Source organism: Scatophagus argus, chromosome 6 (genome assembly GCF_020382885.2).
Source record: "Scatophagus argus isolate fScaArg1 chromosome 6, fScaArg1.pri, whole genome shotgun sequence".
Classification (NCBI taxonomy): Eukaryota; Metazoa; Chordata; class Actinopteri; family Scatophagidae; genus Scatophagus; species Scatophagus argus.
In genome coordinates, this window is record NC_058498.1 from 1,500,005 (window position 1) to 1,516,625 (window position 16,621).

A 16,621-nucleotide genomic window follows, 5' to 3' on the forward strand; every position below is an offset into this window, starting at 1 on the left:
CACCTGAGGCTGGAGTTTAATGTTTCTTTTATTGGTCTGAAAATATAAACAAATATATGAAAATACATGTGACAGAAATACTGCAAAGATATTTCATTAAATACTGTGAATGCGTAAATGAATCACCAAATTACAACATTGTTACTGTAAATTAAGTCACTTCATATTTTTATTAGACCTGACAACAGCTCTGGAAGTCAGGAAGATGAATTCCAAACAGCAGACTGATCTGCTGAATTTTTCAGATAAATAAAATCCGGATACATGTTCAACTGCCAGAGTCAGTGTGTGAATCCTCTTCGTTGGTGCACCAAGCTGTAATGTGCTCCCGACTGCCCCCCTGAGGCTGGAGAGAAGAAAGCACCCACTGCTTTGCAATTAGTGAGTTGATGTATTTCAGCCACTAGAGGCAGCACCGAGCTCATTCTGCCCTTTGACACCTAGCATAAAGTTCATCAGAACTTCATGATTCAGTTTTGCGAGAGAAAAGATACACAAGACGTAATAACGAACGTTTCACCGCGTCTGCAGCTCTACTAAACATCACCACAATCATGTTACAGGTGAACACATGCTATCACTTCACTGCTTTCCTCACCTGCACTGATCCACCTGTACACCCGTACCCTCAAACAATCATGTCTCAGTCTGGTTCACTTTGTTTTCACTTTGTGTTCTGGAGTTTCAGTTCTGGTTGGTCCAGGTGCTGGGAGGTCTACTCTCACGATGTGTTGTGGTTATTATGGTGGATGTAGTGGGTCAGTGTTGTGGTCATCGCGGAGGAGTCCGCCGCTGTCGGAGTATGCGGACGGTGGCGGAGGTGTTCTGAGTCAGAAGGTGAGTCACCTGGTCCAGACTGAGGCAGGCCACCTTCTCCCCATTCACCTCCAGGATCTCATCTCCAACCGCCAGCAGCCCAGCGTACAGCTTCTCAGTGCTGCTGTCCACCATGTCCTCCACGTACACACCTGCAGTACACGTTATTCTGCAGTTAATACACTATCAACGCAATATAAATATCACTAATAACCTTAGAACAAACTGTAACTGAAACCAAGAACCTGTTGAGTAAACACTTGACTAATTCTGTCTAAAAAAGAAGATTCAGTGTAAGCTGACCTGCAGCAGTACCATAAGTACAAATAATAGCAGTACTGGTATTAGTAGTACTGTTGATATCAGTAGTGCCTCTGCTGATAAAAGCTGCAAACCAACAAATGGACTCTCTGAACTTTGTTTTCCTCATGAAGAGTTTTGTGTGACGTTTCTTTGTGGTATTTGCAGTAGAACTGGTACTGGTTTACCGTACCAGAGTCGGATCGTCCTTTCCCTCTGCTGATTGTGAACCCGTAGATTCGGTTCTTCGGTCGACTGACTTCCAGCAGAAACGTTCCATCAGAACAAACCTGAAGAACTCGACCAACTGAACGGACTGAACTGGGACAACTGACGTCCTCGAGACTGAGACACCTCTGCTGGAATCTGAGACACAGACAGGAAGAGAGAGACAGACAGGAAGGCAGCATGTGATTGGCTGATCTGAGTTTCTCTGAATAACAGATTATAAACTCAGAAACTGGTGTGTTACTGGTCAGCAGCTGGTCGGTAGTCAGCGGAACGGTCCTTCTTCTTCTGCTCTGACGCAAAATTCTGGACTGACGACGACTTCCTCAGCTGCAAAAAAGGCGAGCCCTGCTGGATGGACAGGAAAGACACAGGTTAGAGAAAAAGAAGAAGAAATAGAAGAAGACAAACCACAAAAGCCAAAGAAGAAGTAGGGCGACCCCTGCTGGACAGTGAAGCAGCTTGAGTTAAAAAATAATAATAATATAAAATATTAATAAAAAAAGTATAAAAATTGATGATCTTCTCACCATGCTGAGCGACTGAACAGACAGGGTTTTCTTCAACAGGCCAGAGGACTTCCTGGGACATGATGGGGCGGGGTCAGGTGCTGAGGGGCAGGGCCGTGAGCTGAGGCGGTCGAGGCTGCCGGTTCGAGTCCTGCTCAGTCTGACGGTGGAGAAAAGACGTCGCAGAGACAGACGAGAGGATTCATCTCTTCTTATGACGCTGAAACCAACAGAAATGAGGAACTATCAGTATTATTTCCGTCAACGCAGAGGAGGAGTGCAAAAATGAAATGTAAATTTGATGGTAAACAACAAGTCTACGACAAGTGGCAGTAAAACAAGCTGAAATGATCACTGCGGTACATGGTAACCTGTTGTTCAGTAAGTTTGGTAATAACGTGAGAATTCCAGCCATATTGAAATGAACAGGATATTGAATGCATCATAAAGTTCCTGCTGATGCCCATGTGCTGTACAATGTGATGTATATTTCAGAGTATATGAAGTGGACCTGAATGCACCATGAAGTCCCTAATCAAAGTGGGCTGTCGACAGTTCTTGATCAATGTCTTAACTGCTCTGGGGGCCGTGGTGCTGGGGTCCATACACTCACATGGTATCTCCCACCACTTCTATGCTGATGACACCCAACTGCTCTCATCATCCAGTCAGTCTCACACTCAGGTGGAGGCATCACTGCTCACCTGGCTGACACCTGCTTTGAACATGTGCTCCTCCAGGGGAAAGAGTCCCCTCACCGAGACCTGTCCATCACCATAACAACACCACATTGGGTTTAAACTCACTCATCAGGAGCTGAGGTTTCACTTTGAAGCTCTGCTGTCATTGGCTGACTGTCTGGGGTGGGCGGAACTTGGATCTCAGCTGTAAACCAATCAGAAGACAAGATGTAAGTGTTTAGAGATATGTGAGATGTAGACACTAGGCTGTACGCTGAGTACTACTTCTTACGTGATACATCAGCGTTCTGTGAGGAGACCCACAGTATCAGGTACTGTAGTCTATACTGGACTTTTTACTGTGACTAGTTAATACTTGTATGTAAATGTGCTGACATGCTACTGTTCTTACCTGTTGTCTCTGAGGTCGAGGAGGAGGAGTGCTTCATCCTGAGATCCAGACCTCCCTCTTCCACACCTGGGCACCTCTCCCTCAGCTTTGCCCCAGATCCGAGCTCTCTGTGGGGCTTGACTGCTGCAGATCTCCCCTCAGGGTTCAGGTTTAGATTCGTCCCTGCCTTTGTGCCATTGAGCCTGATGCTCTGTGACATCACTGCTGATGAAGGAGGAGACAAAAAGGAGGGGCATTTGGAGGTGGGCGGGGCTACATATGAGGGCTGAGTGGGAGGGGTCATCTGGCTGGGGGCGTAGGGGTTGATTGGCAGATCTGTGGAGGGCACCACCTGAGGGAGGTTCACTTGGCTCCCTTTAAGGTCCATCTGATGGGTCATCTTCTTCGTCTGGTTTTTAGCAATATGCTGATCTCCCCCTCCCCTGCTGGCCTCACCAGGTGCGACAGAACCAATGTAGGTCTCTCTTATTCGCTCAGTCCGCAGGTTAAGGTGGGGTCTGTAGAGATTCCGTCCTCGGTCTTCAGGAGCAGGCAGTTGAACAGGGAGGCTTAGGTTGGGTCCACTTCCTAAAACTGTCCCACAAGAGTCACACTGATCCCCGGCCGACGTCTGTCCTCTTTGCTGTTTGTCAAAAACCTGCCAGGCTCCCTGCGGCCCGGTTCCTGGCCTACCGTTGACGTACAGATTCAGGTCTGGTTTGGAGACCAGGACGCTTGTCCCTTGTTGCCCTGCTCGTCTCCTCTGTCGCTCCAGGTAGCGAGACTCTGCCTCTGTCTCTGTCTCATCCTCAAATCGCAGACGACGAGTTGGAGACGCTGCATGGGGGCGTCGCCTCGTTGACCTGACAGCCGATTCTCTGCTGGACAGGTCATTCAGATGTCCTGCTATAGAGGCTGCAACCTCTGACCTCACCTGGACAACAGGATGAAGCCTGACCCCCGACCTGTGAAAGGAGCACAGTTACTGTAAGAGACCTGAAGTCAGTATCATCAGGAGGGAACATGACAGATTGTTCTGGCCGGTTCTACCTGTGCAGGTGCCTTTTTACATCAGCATTTTAAATGTGGTTTCAGTTTTTCTTACTTTCATATCTCACTGCACTGAGCTGAAGCTGACTGTTTACTTGTGAATTCATTTAATATGTGAGGCTGAGGAGCTGTTCACAGATTTCTTTGGTGATGTGAATGTCATCAGTGTTGTGAGTTGAAGTTTAAGCACAGCCGAGTGTGGTGGAACATAACGGACAGACATCACGGGCTCGTGAAGCTGTCCTGTAAAAACACCACCGTGTTCCAGCTTGGCTGTGATTGGTCGGTCTCATCCCCGAATAAGTTAGAGCACAAGACAGAAGAAGATACTTTTACAACAGACGCAGAGCAGCTGCAGATCAATGGATCTTTCCTGGTTCAGGAAAAATGCTGCTTTTAGTTCCACGCTGAAAAGTTGAATAAATCCTGTTTTGTATCTTTTTAATATTTAACCGTAAAGAACCGGAAGGTAAAGACTCAGGATTGAAACACAACCAGATAAAAAGTTTTTGATCAGATTTAGCCATCAGGAGAACAGCGAGTATTTCACTGAGATGTCTAAAAGGTCTCACAGATGAAAATGAGCAGAAGCTAATTTGTAAGAGGTTTCATGCAGAAACAAAAACTGTGTGTGTGTGTGTGTGTGTGTGTACTCACAGTGTGTGTGTGTCGGGGGTCAGCAGGTTGTGGTCGGCTCTCAGAGGAACGCAGCGACGCTTCATACAAGCTCCGTCCACAAACTACTGCTGCTGAGGCAACTGAGCTGACACAAAGAGGCTGAGCACACACACACACACACACACACACACACACACGCAGGGTGGGGGAGGGTAGAGGATGACATCAGCAGCTCTGATTGGTCTGTGTGACAGAGGAAGAAGGATTAAACTGAGCAGCTCGTCAGGACTAATTAACCTGACGAGACCACAGACTGTTTACATCAGCACTCACTGTGTGCATGTGTGTTTGTGTGCATGTGTGTGTGTTTAAGACACATGTGTTGTGTATTCATGTGTTTTATTTCCATCATCTCCTCCTCTGTCCATGAGCTACTGCAGCATTTTGTTTTGTCGTGTCGTTTTTCATTTTGTCTGCTTCTTCGTAGGACCTTCGTAGGCAGAACCAGGTGTGACACAGGGGATTGGCTGTGGAGCATGTTGAGTGCAAGTCGAGGATCAGAAAGTCCATATCAGTGTGTGGGTAGACCTCTGCTGCTGAGATGCAGCCAGACACACGAGTCCCCATCACTGCTGCACGGGGTGGAGCCAGCAGGGGGCGGTGCCAGGTCCAACACCTCACCTGTGCATCAGAGCCTCTAGACCACATCACAAAGTGAAGAGACGAGGGGCTGATGGGAGGTCAGGGGCAGGTCAGAGTGAGTTTGTCTGAGCAGGTGAGGACCACCGCAGAGGAAACACTTTGCTACAGGTGATCATCTGTTCATATAGTGTAAATGTTGGTATATATTCATTTAAGTCTTTTGTCCCAAGTCAGCTTTCCAAATGCAAAGACCTGTTAGATCAATGAAGAATGTGACTATCAGATCCCCCTTTTTTCAGCCACTTGAGGCAAATTTGTAATTAAATAAAAAAATTGACTTACAGTAACTCTTCACCCTAATATTTAACGATTTATGTTGTGGGGACATGCATTTTGTCCCCATAAGTAAGGGGGGTCCCCACAACTGTGTGAACAGATTTTTGTCCCTACAACTACCTATAAGAATACACGTACACACACACACACCCAGCGATGAATCAGCTGATGTTGGTGGTGTTGAGGGACCAGGTGAGGTTCTCTAATGTTTCAGAAAACACCAAATAACAACAAAGAAATCACGAAACGTGAACAGGGACAAATGTCGCTTTAATATTTCTGCGCTGTCACCGGCTGTCGTCTCTAATGAGGCTGGTGAGGGTAATGAGACAGTCACACATGAGAGGAGACATTCAGCTGGAGACCAAACAGACCAGAGACTGTCTTAAAACCAAAGAACCAGAAAATAAAGACACCAACACTTACCTAAAGCAATCTAGAGAAACTGCTGACATTTCCGACAGCTTGCTACACATCTGACACAAGCTGAAAGCTCCAAAGACAAACTGATAAAGACTGTTAGCAGCAGCTTGCACAGACGTATGACAGCCATGAAGAAGCATCAGCCTTAAAACTGAGTAAATGCACCAGACAGCACACCGAACCACTGGAGCTCTGGAGGTAGACGACACCACAAGTCCCACCAGAACACCCGCTGTCGAATGCTCTCGTACCAGAACTAACAGCTTGGGCTGTAACTAGTAACTAAACAAATATTGTGCTGCAGAAAGCACAAGATTTCTCTCAGAACTGTAGAGGAGCAGCAGACGTACCACAAAATCACACAAACACCTTGAGGTGTTTCAGAAAATATGCGCATAGATGCATAATGGACAGTGCACAAAGACTGACACACACAGGGTGTGTGATAATATGTCTGTTTTTCAACAGCCTAAGGTAAGAGCATAGAATGGCGTCACTTCAGCGTCAGAAAGTAAATCAATGTCAACTGAGTGACGCAGCACTGCCAACGGCAATCAAACTCTTCTGTTTGTTGTCTTTAGGCAACCTCATCAAGTCACGAAATAACCCATGAGGTCAAGAAAATCCAACGTTAAACTTTGAACAAAGCAGTCAAAGCTCAACACGAGCCAGAAAATTGTTTGAAACTCCTTGAAGTGCCGTGGGGCTGTGCTGTGGCAGTTCAAGGTTGAACTACAGTAACTTCATGTACTAGTTATTGGGGTGTTATAAGGTTATACAGGTAAGATATTACAAGGTGAATTAAGATGCACGGCATCTTTCAACAATGCAAATCAACGTTTCATAAGCCATACCCTACAGTCCATGCAATTAAAGCTATAACCGAATGGAATGTACAGACATATTGCCAGTTTCACAACATTCCAGGAAGCGATGAAAAGCAAGCAGCATATGAGAAGCAAACGTTATAACAATAAGGCGTTGCTCGGGGTGTGTTCACAGAGTGTACCATGTGGTCAGACCAGTGTCAAACACCGTAAAATAGTCATTGGCTTTTTACTAAGAAAAATCTTGTCTTGTTTTTCTTGTTTTTCACTGAGGCGTGAAATAAAACAACAAACAATTTGGAAATGAAAAAGTCCAGTGTTTTCCTGCTGCTGTGTGGAAATGTGATTGGGACACCCAAATATTGTGATAATATTCTGTAAATTCAGTTAAAGACAAAAAATGTACATATTGAAAATGCACATTGGTCTAAAATTGTTTTTTATGTTTATGTCAACATTTTAACATATATATAAAATGTTCAGTGCATAAATACAACAGACTGTGTTATGTGTTATATAAAAAGTCCCAAACTTGTTGTTGTCTATGATGTTTGCACAGTCCAAAGACTTTTACCAAGATGCAGGATGGCAGAAAAAACTACAGAACAGGAAAATGTAATCATATGAATGAACTAGAGTTCTGAGTTTCTGTCCAGAATCATTTAGCTTCTTTCACTGTTTGCATTAGGTAGTAATTACCATTTATTTACCAGAAACATGGGGCTTGATTACATCGACTGTAAAGGTCAATGCAAAGCATGTTTGTATGATTTGAACATGTGAGTGAGAGTGCAGAGTGTTGTGTGGAGAGGACCAATCAGTGCGGAGGGTCAGAGCTGCTGCTCAGCTGCTGAGACCCGGTAAGCTCTGGAGGAGAGAGCTGCTGGCTCTCCTGGAGAAACGAACCACCAGATTTTGGTTGTTTACCAGCATAACATCCAAATACTATAAATCCACACTGATAGGAGCAAGTGAGTACAGGTCACAGTGATGTTTGACCACCAAATTCTAATTAGTACAGAAGGGTAAACAACAACTCAAAAAATGTTGAAAGAAAAGTATATTTTACACTTTGGTGCACCATCCTGCACCTGTTGCTATTGAACAGGTGTGGTTGTGTTGACACAATGATATTTTAAGAATCACAAGATGAGGTGAGTGCCTCAGCCATCCTGCTATTAAAATGGGAACACACCCAAGTCCCGTTGTTTGACACATGCGTCACAGATTTTTTCAACACCTGTACATTACATATATAGTGCAGCGGCACTGATGAGGTTAACTATCGTGATCCAGTAAAACTAAAATACAGTTTCTACCTGTTCACCATGATGAAGCTGATCATTTCTCTGACTCTCACCTGGGTGCTCTCCAACACAGGTAACTCCTCTTTTAACTTTTCTACATTTCTGCAGGTACTAGAGAGTCTAATTTAAAACTTTTTTTCATTTTACCATAACCAAGTTTAAAACAGGATTTAAATCCCGACCATAGACTTAATATCATCAACTTACTTACTTAAATAATTTCAATAAAACAATTTCACACCCCTAAAAATTCTAGAGTAGATTAATATGATTTACATGTGACAGAAGCAGTCTAATGAGACAGAGAAACACAAATTTAGAATGATGTGGTAGACCAACACAGTATCACAGCAGTTTGTGACATAGTCATGAAATTTGTCAGTATTAAGATTTGTGTATGTGAGGACCAATTTTTTTCAGTCAGCGCATGTTAAAGGTGGAAAATGTGTGTCCAGATACAAAAATCCTAACGATGAATTTTTGGGAACTTTGTTTGAACATATAAATGAAAATAATTCACAAACTGAAAATAGCTTTTCCTTACCAGAGTGCCTTTGCTACCTAAACATAACCACAGATTCCGGTGTGTCAGACCTGGATTTTGTAGAGCTGAGAGTCAGGAAAAAACATCAACATTTGTGTCCACGTACAGGAATTATAAAGATAACGTCTCGTCACTATTTAACAAACTGCTGTGATACTTGTCCAGTGGGGACCATTTTTACAGCATCATGTCACTTAAAATCCTTTCACATAAGAAGAAGAAGGAGAGTTTCCAGCCTTCACAGACCATCAAAACACCACAGGCGTTTGATTTGATGTTCCAGGTGTGATCTGCGACTCTTTTTCTCTCTTTGCAGCTGGAGCACTTCAGTGTAAAACTTGCACAAATGCACAGTGTTCAAGCACAGTCTCGTCAACGTGTTCCTCAGAGACGATGTGTATAACAGCTTACGTCCAAGGTAGTCGTTTCTTTATGTCACCCGTTAGAAGACGCAGCGTTGTGTGTCCACTGCACTGGCATTAACCATCTCCATGTTGATTTCATAGCCACTTTTTCTGGAAATTCTTCTGGACAAAGCTTCAAGAGCTGTGCTCCGTCCGCCCTGTGTCCATTCGTAGGCTTTCACACGTACTCAGCCAACTTGGGTGCTGTGAGTGAAGTCACGTCCGCCATGTGCTGCAACTCAGATGACTGCAACTCAGTCGATTTAACTTGTAAGTTCTCATCGATAGGAAAACACAGTGGTATCCTGCCATCATGTTCTGCTTTCGTTTCCAATCAATGATGTTGTTCTTTTCTGTTTCAGTCGTGGCTCCCTCAAGTAACAGCCTGGAGTGTTCCTCCTGTGTCAACTCCCAATGCAGCTTTCCAGTCCGGTGTAAGGGAGTGGAGGACCGCTGCTTCCAAGCAAGCGGTGAGCCTTTGTGATATGTAGTTTAATATTTAAGTATTTCAAATAAAGTAATACGTGTGAGATGTGGGAAATCAATGATCTACTCAAGTACTGAACTCATGTAGGATTTTTGAGACATTTTTCTTGAGTATTTGTTACTTTGTGCTTTTAATACTTGTGCACTTTGCGTGATCGCTATAGTGAATAGTTACTGTACCATCAGTACGTATACAACAGTCTGAAAAGTCTGATAATGCTTATTTAATCTGTCATAGTATTTGAGTATTTTTGTATTGTGGTATGGCTTATTTTAAGTGAGTGAAGGATCTGAATACTTGCGCTGATTTCCCTCTGCAGTGACGAGTGGATCCGGCACGGTTCCGTACTTCGGCTGTGCCTCGTCAAACTTCTGCCAGGCCTCGGCCAGCCTGGGCAGCCTGCCTTTCCTACAGAGTGTTGGTAACATCACCGGTGGACCTTTCTGTTGTCAAACCAGTTTCTGTAATGAGGTTACAACAACTGCGGCCCCAACAACAACAACAACAACAACGACAACAAAATCAACGACTGCTTCCATGACAACAACCACTGCTGGACCAAAACCAGCCGCTTGTGATGCTTGCTGTGTCAGGCTGAGCGCCATCCATCTGCTGCTCGGACTCCTGATCTTTCTGCTCTGTTAGAACACAGGAACAGCAGCAATGACTCACCTGTGAAGTCACCTGTAGATTTATTTAACCTCTGTTTGCACTCTTCCCCTTTTTGTGCATCCATTTTCCCACATTTACAAATAACATGTAAGCATCTGTTGTTGTTAGGGTCATCAGTAATAATTTATAAGCTGTCTAATCTGTCTAAGCTTGTGTGTAACATCATTACTGCCCACACTGAGATCATCTGTCCGACTGTATTTTATAATAAAAGATCAAAACCCCTCTGGAATCAGGTTTTATTTGTGGACGTGTTGGCCTGGCCTGCCATAGAAGTGGCAAAGGGAAACTCAAGAGTTCATCCGTTCATACAAAAACTGTGAAAAAAGTGGAACAAACTCAGCAGCTGGTTGTAAAACAGGGAGTCTGGGGACTTAAACTGTTCTGATTTGCCAACAGTAAAACTAATCAAACCACACGAGCGAACTGTTATTTTGTAGTTTACTCTTGCGAGACAGAAACCACCCAACATTATTAGTTTAAGTAAAACTCTAATAATGGATTTTGTTCATGTGCACATTTCTAAACTGGAGAGAAGACGCTGCCTTCTCTTCTGTGTTGCATTTCTCCACGCTTTCACTTTATCAGTTAATCTCACACGCAAACCGCACTAAAGCAACTGAAGCATTACACAAGCCCTGTGCACAAATTAAAATCTAATCTTTACACACATAATGAAAAGCTCCCAAAAAAGCCCTTTAAAGGTGGACAAACGTGCTGCATCACAGTCTTTTATTTGTGTAGGCCCTGCGGCCTGAACAGCCAGACTATAAGAACAGAAATGCAAAAAATAAACCATACAGCACACAAATGTGACTGTGAGTTTAAAGCCCCTCTTGTGTCCCCTGAGATGAATTACGATGCTGACTTACACTGAGCAGTTCACGAGCTTTGAATAATGCAGCTGATGAAACTGTAAATTACACCTGTCGTACCCGCTGTACCTGTTGAACAGTGTGATTAGGATCAAAGATTGTGATGGAACATGCAGTGACTGAAGGAGAAGGTGCAGCCTCGTACTTTCTGGGAATACTCTTTAAGGCTGGGTTTTAACTTTTCGTGGCAAATGAAATGAGCTGCAAATCCAAACCTCAGCGGTTAAAGCACAGGAGAATGTAAAATGTTTTGCTCCAATCCAACATGCAGATGTTCAGCGTTGACAACGTGTGCAGTCGTCGTTGTCGAATTACTCGACGTGTTTGTTACATTTGTTAAGACTGTCGGGTTGATTTCTTTCCATCATTTGGTCAGTTGATTATTCGTCATTATTATTATTCATGAATTTTATCATTTACTCATTTAAAACATATATCGTTGAGTTTATCATTTATGCATTCAGTTACTTATCTAGTCAATTTTCAGTCTACTTATTGTTTACTTGTTTACTCATTTAATCATTTATTGTTATCTTGTTCATGAATCAGTTAATCACTTTTCATTTTTATGTCATTTATGGTTTCAACATTTATTATGTTACTATTCTTAATAATAATATTCTTAATAACATATTTTGTGGCCTCGCAGGAGCTCCTCCACCGGCTGAGGCCCCTAACAGGCTGAAAGTGTGATCCTCAGGGCCACATCTTTGGGAGCCCTCACTTGCAACCAAGACGTTCACTCCAGGCCAGAGGCACAACCATGAGTCCTTTAGCCTCAAGTCAGGGATGAAGCCGGTGCGAAAGGGGGGTCGAGCAGGAGCCCACGGTAACAACGGGACACGGGACAGAAGCTAGCTGCAGCTTCCTCTGAGGACTGCGGGCCGATCAGTCCAAATCAAACAGGCCTTTGCTCTCAGTGACGTGCAAAGTTTGTTTGTAAATGAGATGCAACAAGGTGACATGAGTTGAAAGAGGAGGAGGAGGAATTCTGATTCTGAGGAATCAGATCTGCCCATCACATGTCTGGAATGAGGACTTCACGTCATGCTGCCTCTGTATCTACCCCAGATGTTTCAGTGTTATATATAACCTGTCCCAGTGTCATACCGATTTGGCTGACCCTGTAATTAATGTTGATGATGGTGTCGTGCTCCTGCACCACCCTCACCCAATCTGACAGCAACACCCTTCAGTCTTTAAATTTAATGAAGGCTCATTTAAGTCACTCCATCAAATCAATGACTCAGTGTCGACTCGTCCAAACCACTAATTTGTTCTGACGCTGTCATTGTGATCTCCTCTAATTCTAAGGCTCTAATAGTGGCCTGTGTGAGTCTAGAGCAGAGGTGGGCAGACATGTTGGCTCCAGAGTCCTGTGACGGGGACACGACACCAGCTGACGTCTTCAGAGTCAGAGAATCGACGGCAGGATTCTCCGTGCAGGTCGTCCAGTGATTTGCTGTATTTCTTCGCATGTTGAAGGGCCTCTTTCAGCGAGTGGGGAAATGAGCTAACGAGTTGTTTGAAATTTGTTTTGAGAATGAAGTCCATTTGACTTTGAAGGCCTTCACATTTGTGTACATTTCATGCACAAACTGATCTTTCCCTTGTAGCTTTGCGTTCAGTTCATTCATGAATGCCAGCATACCCACATTGAACGCTCAGCTCAGGAAAATCATTGGCTTTCCCCCTTAAGTCCAAAAATGAGCTGTGTCAGGCTGAAGTGGCGGCTGATATGATGATAAACCGCAATAATTTCTTGGCAAATAAGACGTACGGCCTTTGATTGGACTTCGGTGAAATAATAATTAGCTGTCCACTCCTTATGAAAAAGTCAGCACTCATTGTCACCTTGTCTTTTCTTTGGTCCATTCGTTGTTAAAGCAGGGCTCAATCAATTCTTTCATTTCTTTAGGTGTGGATAGAAACACCATCAGAGGGTCCATATGTAGGCTCTCTGTGGACCTCCACCAACTTCCACTACTTTGGGATGGCGCAGGTAAGTTCCCTACAGGGACTTACACATCTTATGGATGGAGGACGCGGTCCAGACTCTGGCTTGTTGTAACGTGTTGGATCTCGTAAGGATCTCATACGTGTACTTACACGACGAAATATTCTTTCAGTGGCTGTATAATATTACAGCTATAGATTCCAATTGTCTTCAGAAAATGTCTATAAAACAAACTCTCAGGAGCAAAGTTTCACTCTCACCACAGTCAAAGTTTATTCCACAAATCAGAACAAATAAAAAACACATAATCCACATGGCTGCCAAACAGGAGCTCTTTGACTTAAAGCTGCAGTTTCACTGGTATAAAGCTTGACGTTGACTTTAGAAACTTAGTGGTGCTTCATCAGTGCTGTCAGAAAACAAGTTAAAATTACTTTCTAGGTGTGACTTGAACTGAACGGTTTATTTGAACAAAGTCTGATTGTACGAGCAAAACAAACGTGTTCAGTTCATCCCTTTGGTTCGTTCACCAATAAATTGACCTCTCGTACTGCAGAACACTTAAGGGGTCGTTCACAGGAAGTTAAAGTTCTTCCTTCTTCTTTAAGATTATCTGTCGCACCATCTCAGCTATTTTGGGTCGAATTTCTTTGACAGAAACCTTTGGTCCCCATGCATCCACCACTTTGCCGTTTACGTCAATGAGGTACTTCCAGAAGTTCCAGTCGGGCTCCTTTCCAGAAGACTCTGCACAGGATGAGAGGAAGAAAAGTAATGTTAAATTCCTCAGGGACATCGCTGAAATAGCACAGGCACTATATGACTTCAGCATCAGACACGTGCCTATGGGCCAGAATCTGATCTGAGAGCCACCTGAGGGACTTGCGCAACAAAGAAAGCATCTTCATGTGGTGCAGGAACAAACTCACATCAGTACACCAATAGCATCACACCCCACTCACCAACAAGGTATTTGTACACGTTGTTGGCTCCGGTTCCGACGACAGCGATTTTACTGAACAGGGGGAAGGAGACTCCGTAGACCCTGCGCACAAAGCTGTCGATCTCCTTGTCGCTGCCGGGCTCCTGCTGCCCAAACTGGTTGCAGGGGAAAGCCAGCACGTTGAAGTGATACGGCCCGAAGTCCCGCTGGAGCTGCTGCAGGTCTTTGTAGTGCTCCTCAGTGAAGCCACACTCACTGGCCACGTTCACCACCAGGGACACCTGGAGCCACAGACACACCAGGTGAAAACGGTGACAGTCCTGACATGTACAGAACAACAACCAGCAGCAACTGAGAAGCTCACACCGCTGAAGCACAACAGGAACACAGAAGGTGCTGTGTGGACGTCAGCTGCTCGTTCTGTTAGCTCGTGTTTGTCTCACGTACGAGGAAGGAAGGACTGAGCATATTCTCTTATGTTGTTTATGTAGTTTAAAAACCAACAATATTCAACTTACACTGAACTGAAACAGACAAAAACAGGAAATAAATTATCAACATTTTGGTTGATTGTCTTGGTTGACTAATCATTTCAACACTGGATCGTGTGTAACCGTCCACACTGTGATTCAGAAAAACTAATCAGATCTTACGTGTCTGAGCAGATCAACGCTTCCGTCATTTACCTTTTCGTGAGAAGTGTTAGTGAAGTGGTCAGAGATGTTCAGGTACACGGTTAGTGCGGGTTAATACAGCGTAGCTTCCCTCAGCGGGACTACTGACGGTCAGTTTGATGGGCCTGTGGTCTAACGCTGACATCTAGTGTCACAGTGAAGCATCTCCAGGTGTGATGGATCTGAAAGACCTCATGAAGTTCTGCACATTAAATAGAACCCAAGGCAACATCCTTAAAAGAACAACAGTACACGACACAAAAGGCCTCAGGTGCTGGGAGTAACTGGGTTTGGTAATCTGGAAGCAGAACTGAACCGGGGACATTGGGGAGGACCAGTGTCTCCTGTTTTTAAAGGTGTTTAGAGGAGCATCCTCTGAGGCTCTGTTTAAGAGGAAATACACACTCTGATCTGTTTTTCCCACCAGTCATATGAATGCTGCGCTGAACAAACGTGAATACGTTTCATTTTTCCTTTGTTCTGGTCTACTTTGTTCTCATGTGACGTCCTTTGATACGCTGGGGGAAAAACTGACTGGCTTATTACAGTAAAGAAAAGATGCAACCCAGAGTTGGCACATTAAGGCAGTAATCCGGTCCGCCGATGTGTGCCTGGTTTCTGCGGGGGCTCTGCAGGCCTGCTGCCACGTAGGCCAGCGGGGCTCCATGACGGGACATCCCGAGCAGACTACGGTCAGCCTGAGCCGCTGCAGGGCCGCGTTAATACTCCCACAAACCAAATGTTAGGTGGCTGAAGTGAGAAACGAACATGCGCATGCAACATTCACTGAGCACACATCCACAGAGTGTTTAGAGTAAATCAGAGTATGTTCATCTGCTGCCAGCCTGACTTACGGAGCCCCGGTACTTCTCCAGCGACACCAGCTTCCCCCGGCTGTTCACTACTTTAAAGGAATAAAAGTCTTTGTGTTTGCTCTCAGCCAGGCTGAATAAAGTGAGCAACACGGCCAGCGCCCCGGGAAGCATCTTCACAGTCAAACTGCCAACGCAGCAGCGGGCAAACTTCTTCAAACTCCTGCCGAGCTCCGCGTCCGTCCCGGCACTCAAGTTACACGCAGGAAGGACAACGCGACACCGGCGGCCTCGTACAAAATAAAAGCCTGGTTGAGGAACGAGGAAGAAGAAGGTTGAAATGTCAGAAACCAAACATATTTTCTTGTTGTAAATCATCATCTTGATAAGTACGTACTCGATTAAGTAAAAAATATGAATCCAACAAATATTTATTACGCTAAAATGACATATCAGCAAGTATGACTGAATAACTCCGAAATTTCCCATATTTACTCAAACAGAGATAATTTTTCATTTCAACTCATATAGTTTGGCAAACACCCCTTATTTTAATGTCGTGCGCTCTTCATTTTATATTTATTATATATGGTTTCATTAATTTGACTTAAACTGTTGAATACAATTATAAAACACAAATGAAAACTGACATATTTTGCTAATTTATTTTGTACTATATTTTATTTATTTTCCATTATTGTGTATATGTTTGAGATGCACCTCACAGTTCTGTTTGTTGTGAGAGAGAACATCAGAATTTTAATTTTGACTCAGTATCTAAGAAGTTTGACTCGTCTCACAATTCAGACTTGCAATTCTCTCTCCGAAAGTCATTTTCATTTTCCGACCTGTGGTGAAACCAGTTTATTATTCTAGTTTATTTGGCATGAATAATGGCTGTGGACAGTGGAGTCTGGCATCTGAAGCTTTTATTTTGAAGCCGTATTGATGGAGAAGTGCTGGAACTGGAGCAAAAAGTTTTTCACCTCTTATTCTTAGCTCATTAGGCAGATGAAAGCATGCACACCATGGCCTACTTCTTTCTAGACGAAAACAAATGAACACAAGCCGAAAAATACAGAAGAAAACCTAAACTCTCCTGTTCTGTAAAACAAAAGAAGTTTTT

The 16,621-nt window shown here is 44.0% G+C and overlaps 3 protein-coding genes across 5 annotated transcripts; all 3 read right to left on the reverse strand.

Moving 5' to 3' along the window:
* Nucleotides 1-21: 21 nt before the first annotated feature.
* Nucleotides 22-2,722, reverse strand: LOC124060668 (uncharacterized protein KIAA1614-like). Of its 3 annotated transcripts, XR_006843614.1 has the most exons (6): nt 2,660-2,722; nt 1,875-2,073; nt 1,589-1,695; nt 1,310-1,482; nt 599-968; nt 22-346 (listed from the first exon to the last, which is right to left on the reverse strand). XR_006843614.1 is itself a non-coding variant. In XM_046391904.1 (5 exons), the coding sequence occupies exons 1-5, from the start codon at nt 2,698-2,700 to the stop codon at nt 772-774; spliced, it is 714 nt and encodes a 237-aa protein (XP_046247860.1). In that variant the 5' UTR covers nt 2,701-2,722; the 3' UTR covers nt 22-771. The 3 variants fall into 3 exon arrangements, 2 of the variants coding, with proteins under 2 accessions (XP_046247860.1, XP_046247859.1); XM_046391904.1 differs by having other exon boundaries at nt 22-968; nt 1,589-1,692; XM_046391903.1 differs by having other exon boundaries at nt 22-968.
* A 164-nt stretch (nt 2,723-2,886) lies between these two features.
* LOC124060745 (uncharacterized protein KIAA1614-like) lies at nt 2,887-4,818 on the reverse strand. The gene is made up of 2 exons (XM_046392020.1): nt 4,632-4,818; nt 2,887-3,889 (listed from the first exon to the last, which is right to left on the reverse strand). Exons 1-2 carry the CDS (start codon nt 4,694-4,696, stop codon nt 2,899-2,901), a joined length of 1,056 nt encoding a protein of 351 aa, XP_046247976.1. The 5' UTR covers nt 4,697-4,818; the 3' UTR covers nt 2,887-2,898.
* An 8,501-nt stretch (nt 4,819-13,319) lies between these two features.
* gpx7 (glutathione peroxidase 7) lies at nt 13,320-15,774 on the reverse strand. Its single transcript, XM_046392860.1, has 3 exons — nt 15,538-15,774; nt 14,029-14,290; nt 13,320-13,813 (listed from the first exon to the last, which is right to left on the reverse strand). The coding sequence occupies exons 1-3, from the start codon at nt 15,667-15,669 to the stop codon at nt 13,650-13,652; spliced, it is 558 nt and encodes a 185-aa protein (XP_046248816.1). The 5' UTR covers nt 15,670-15,774; the 3' UTR covers nt 13,320-13,649.
* Nucleotides 15,775-16,621: the final 847 nt, after the last annotated feature.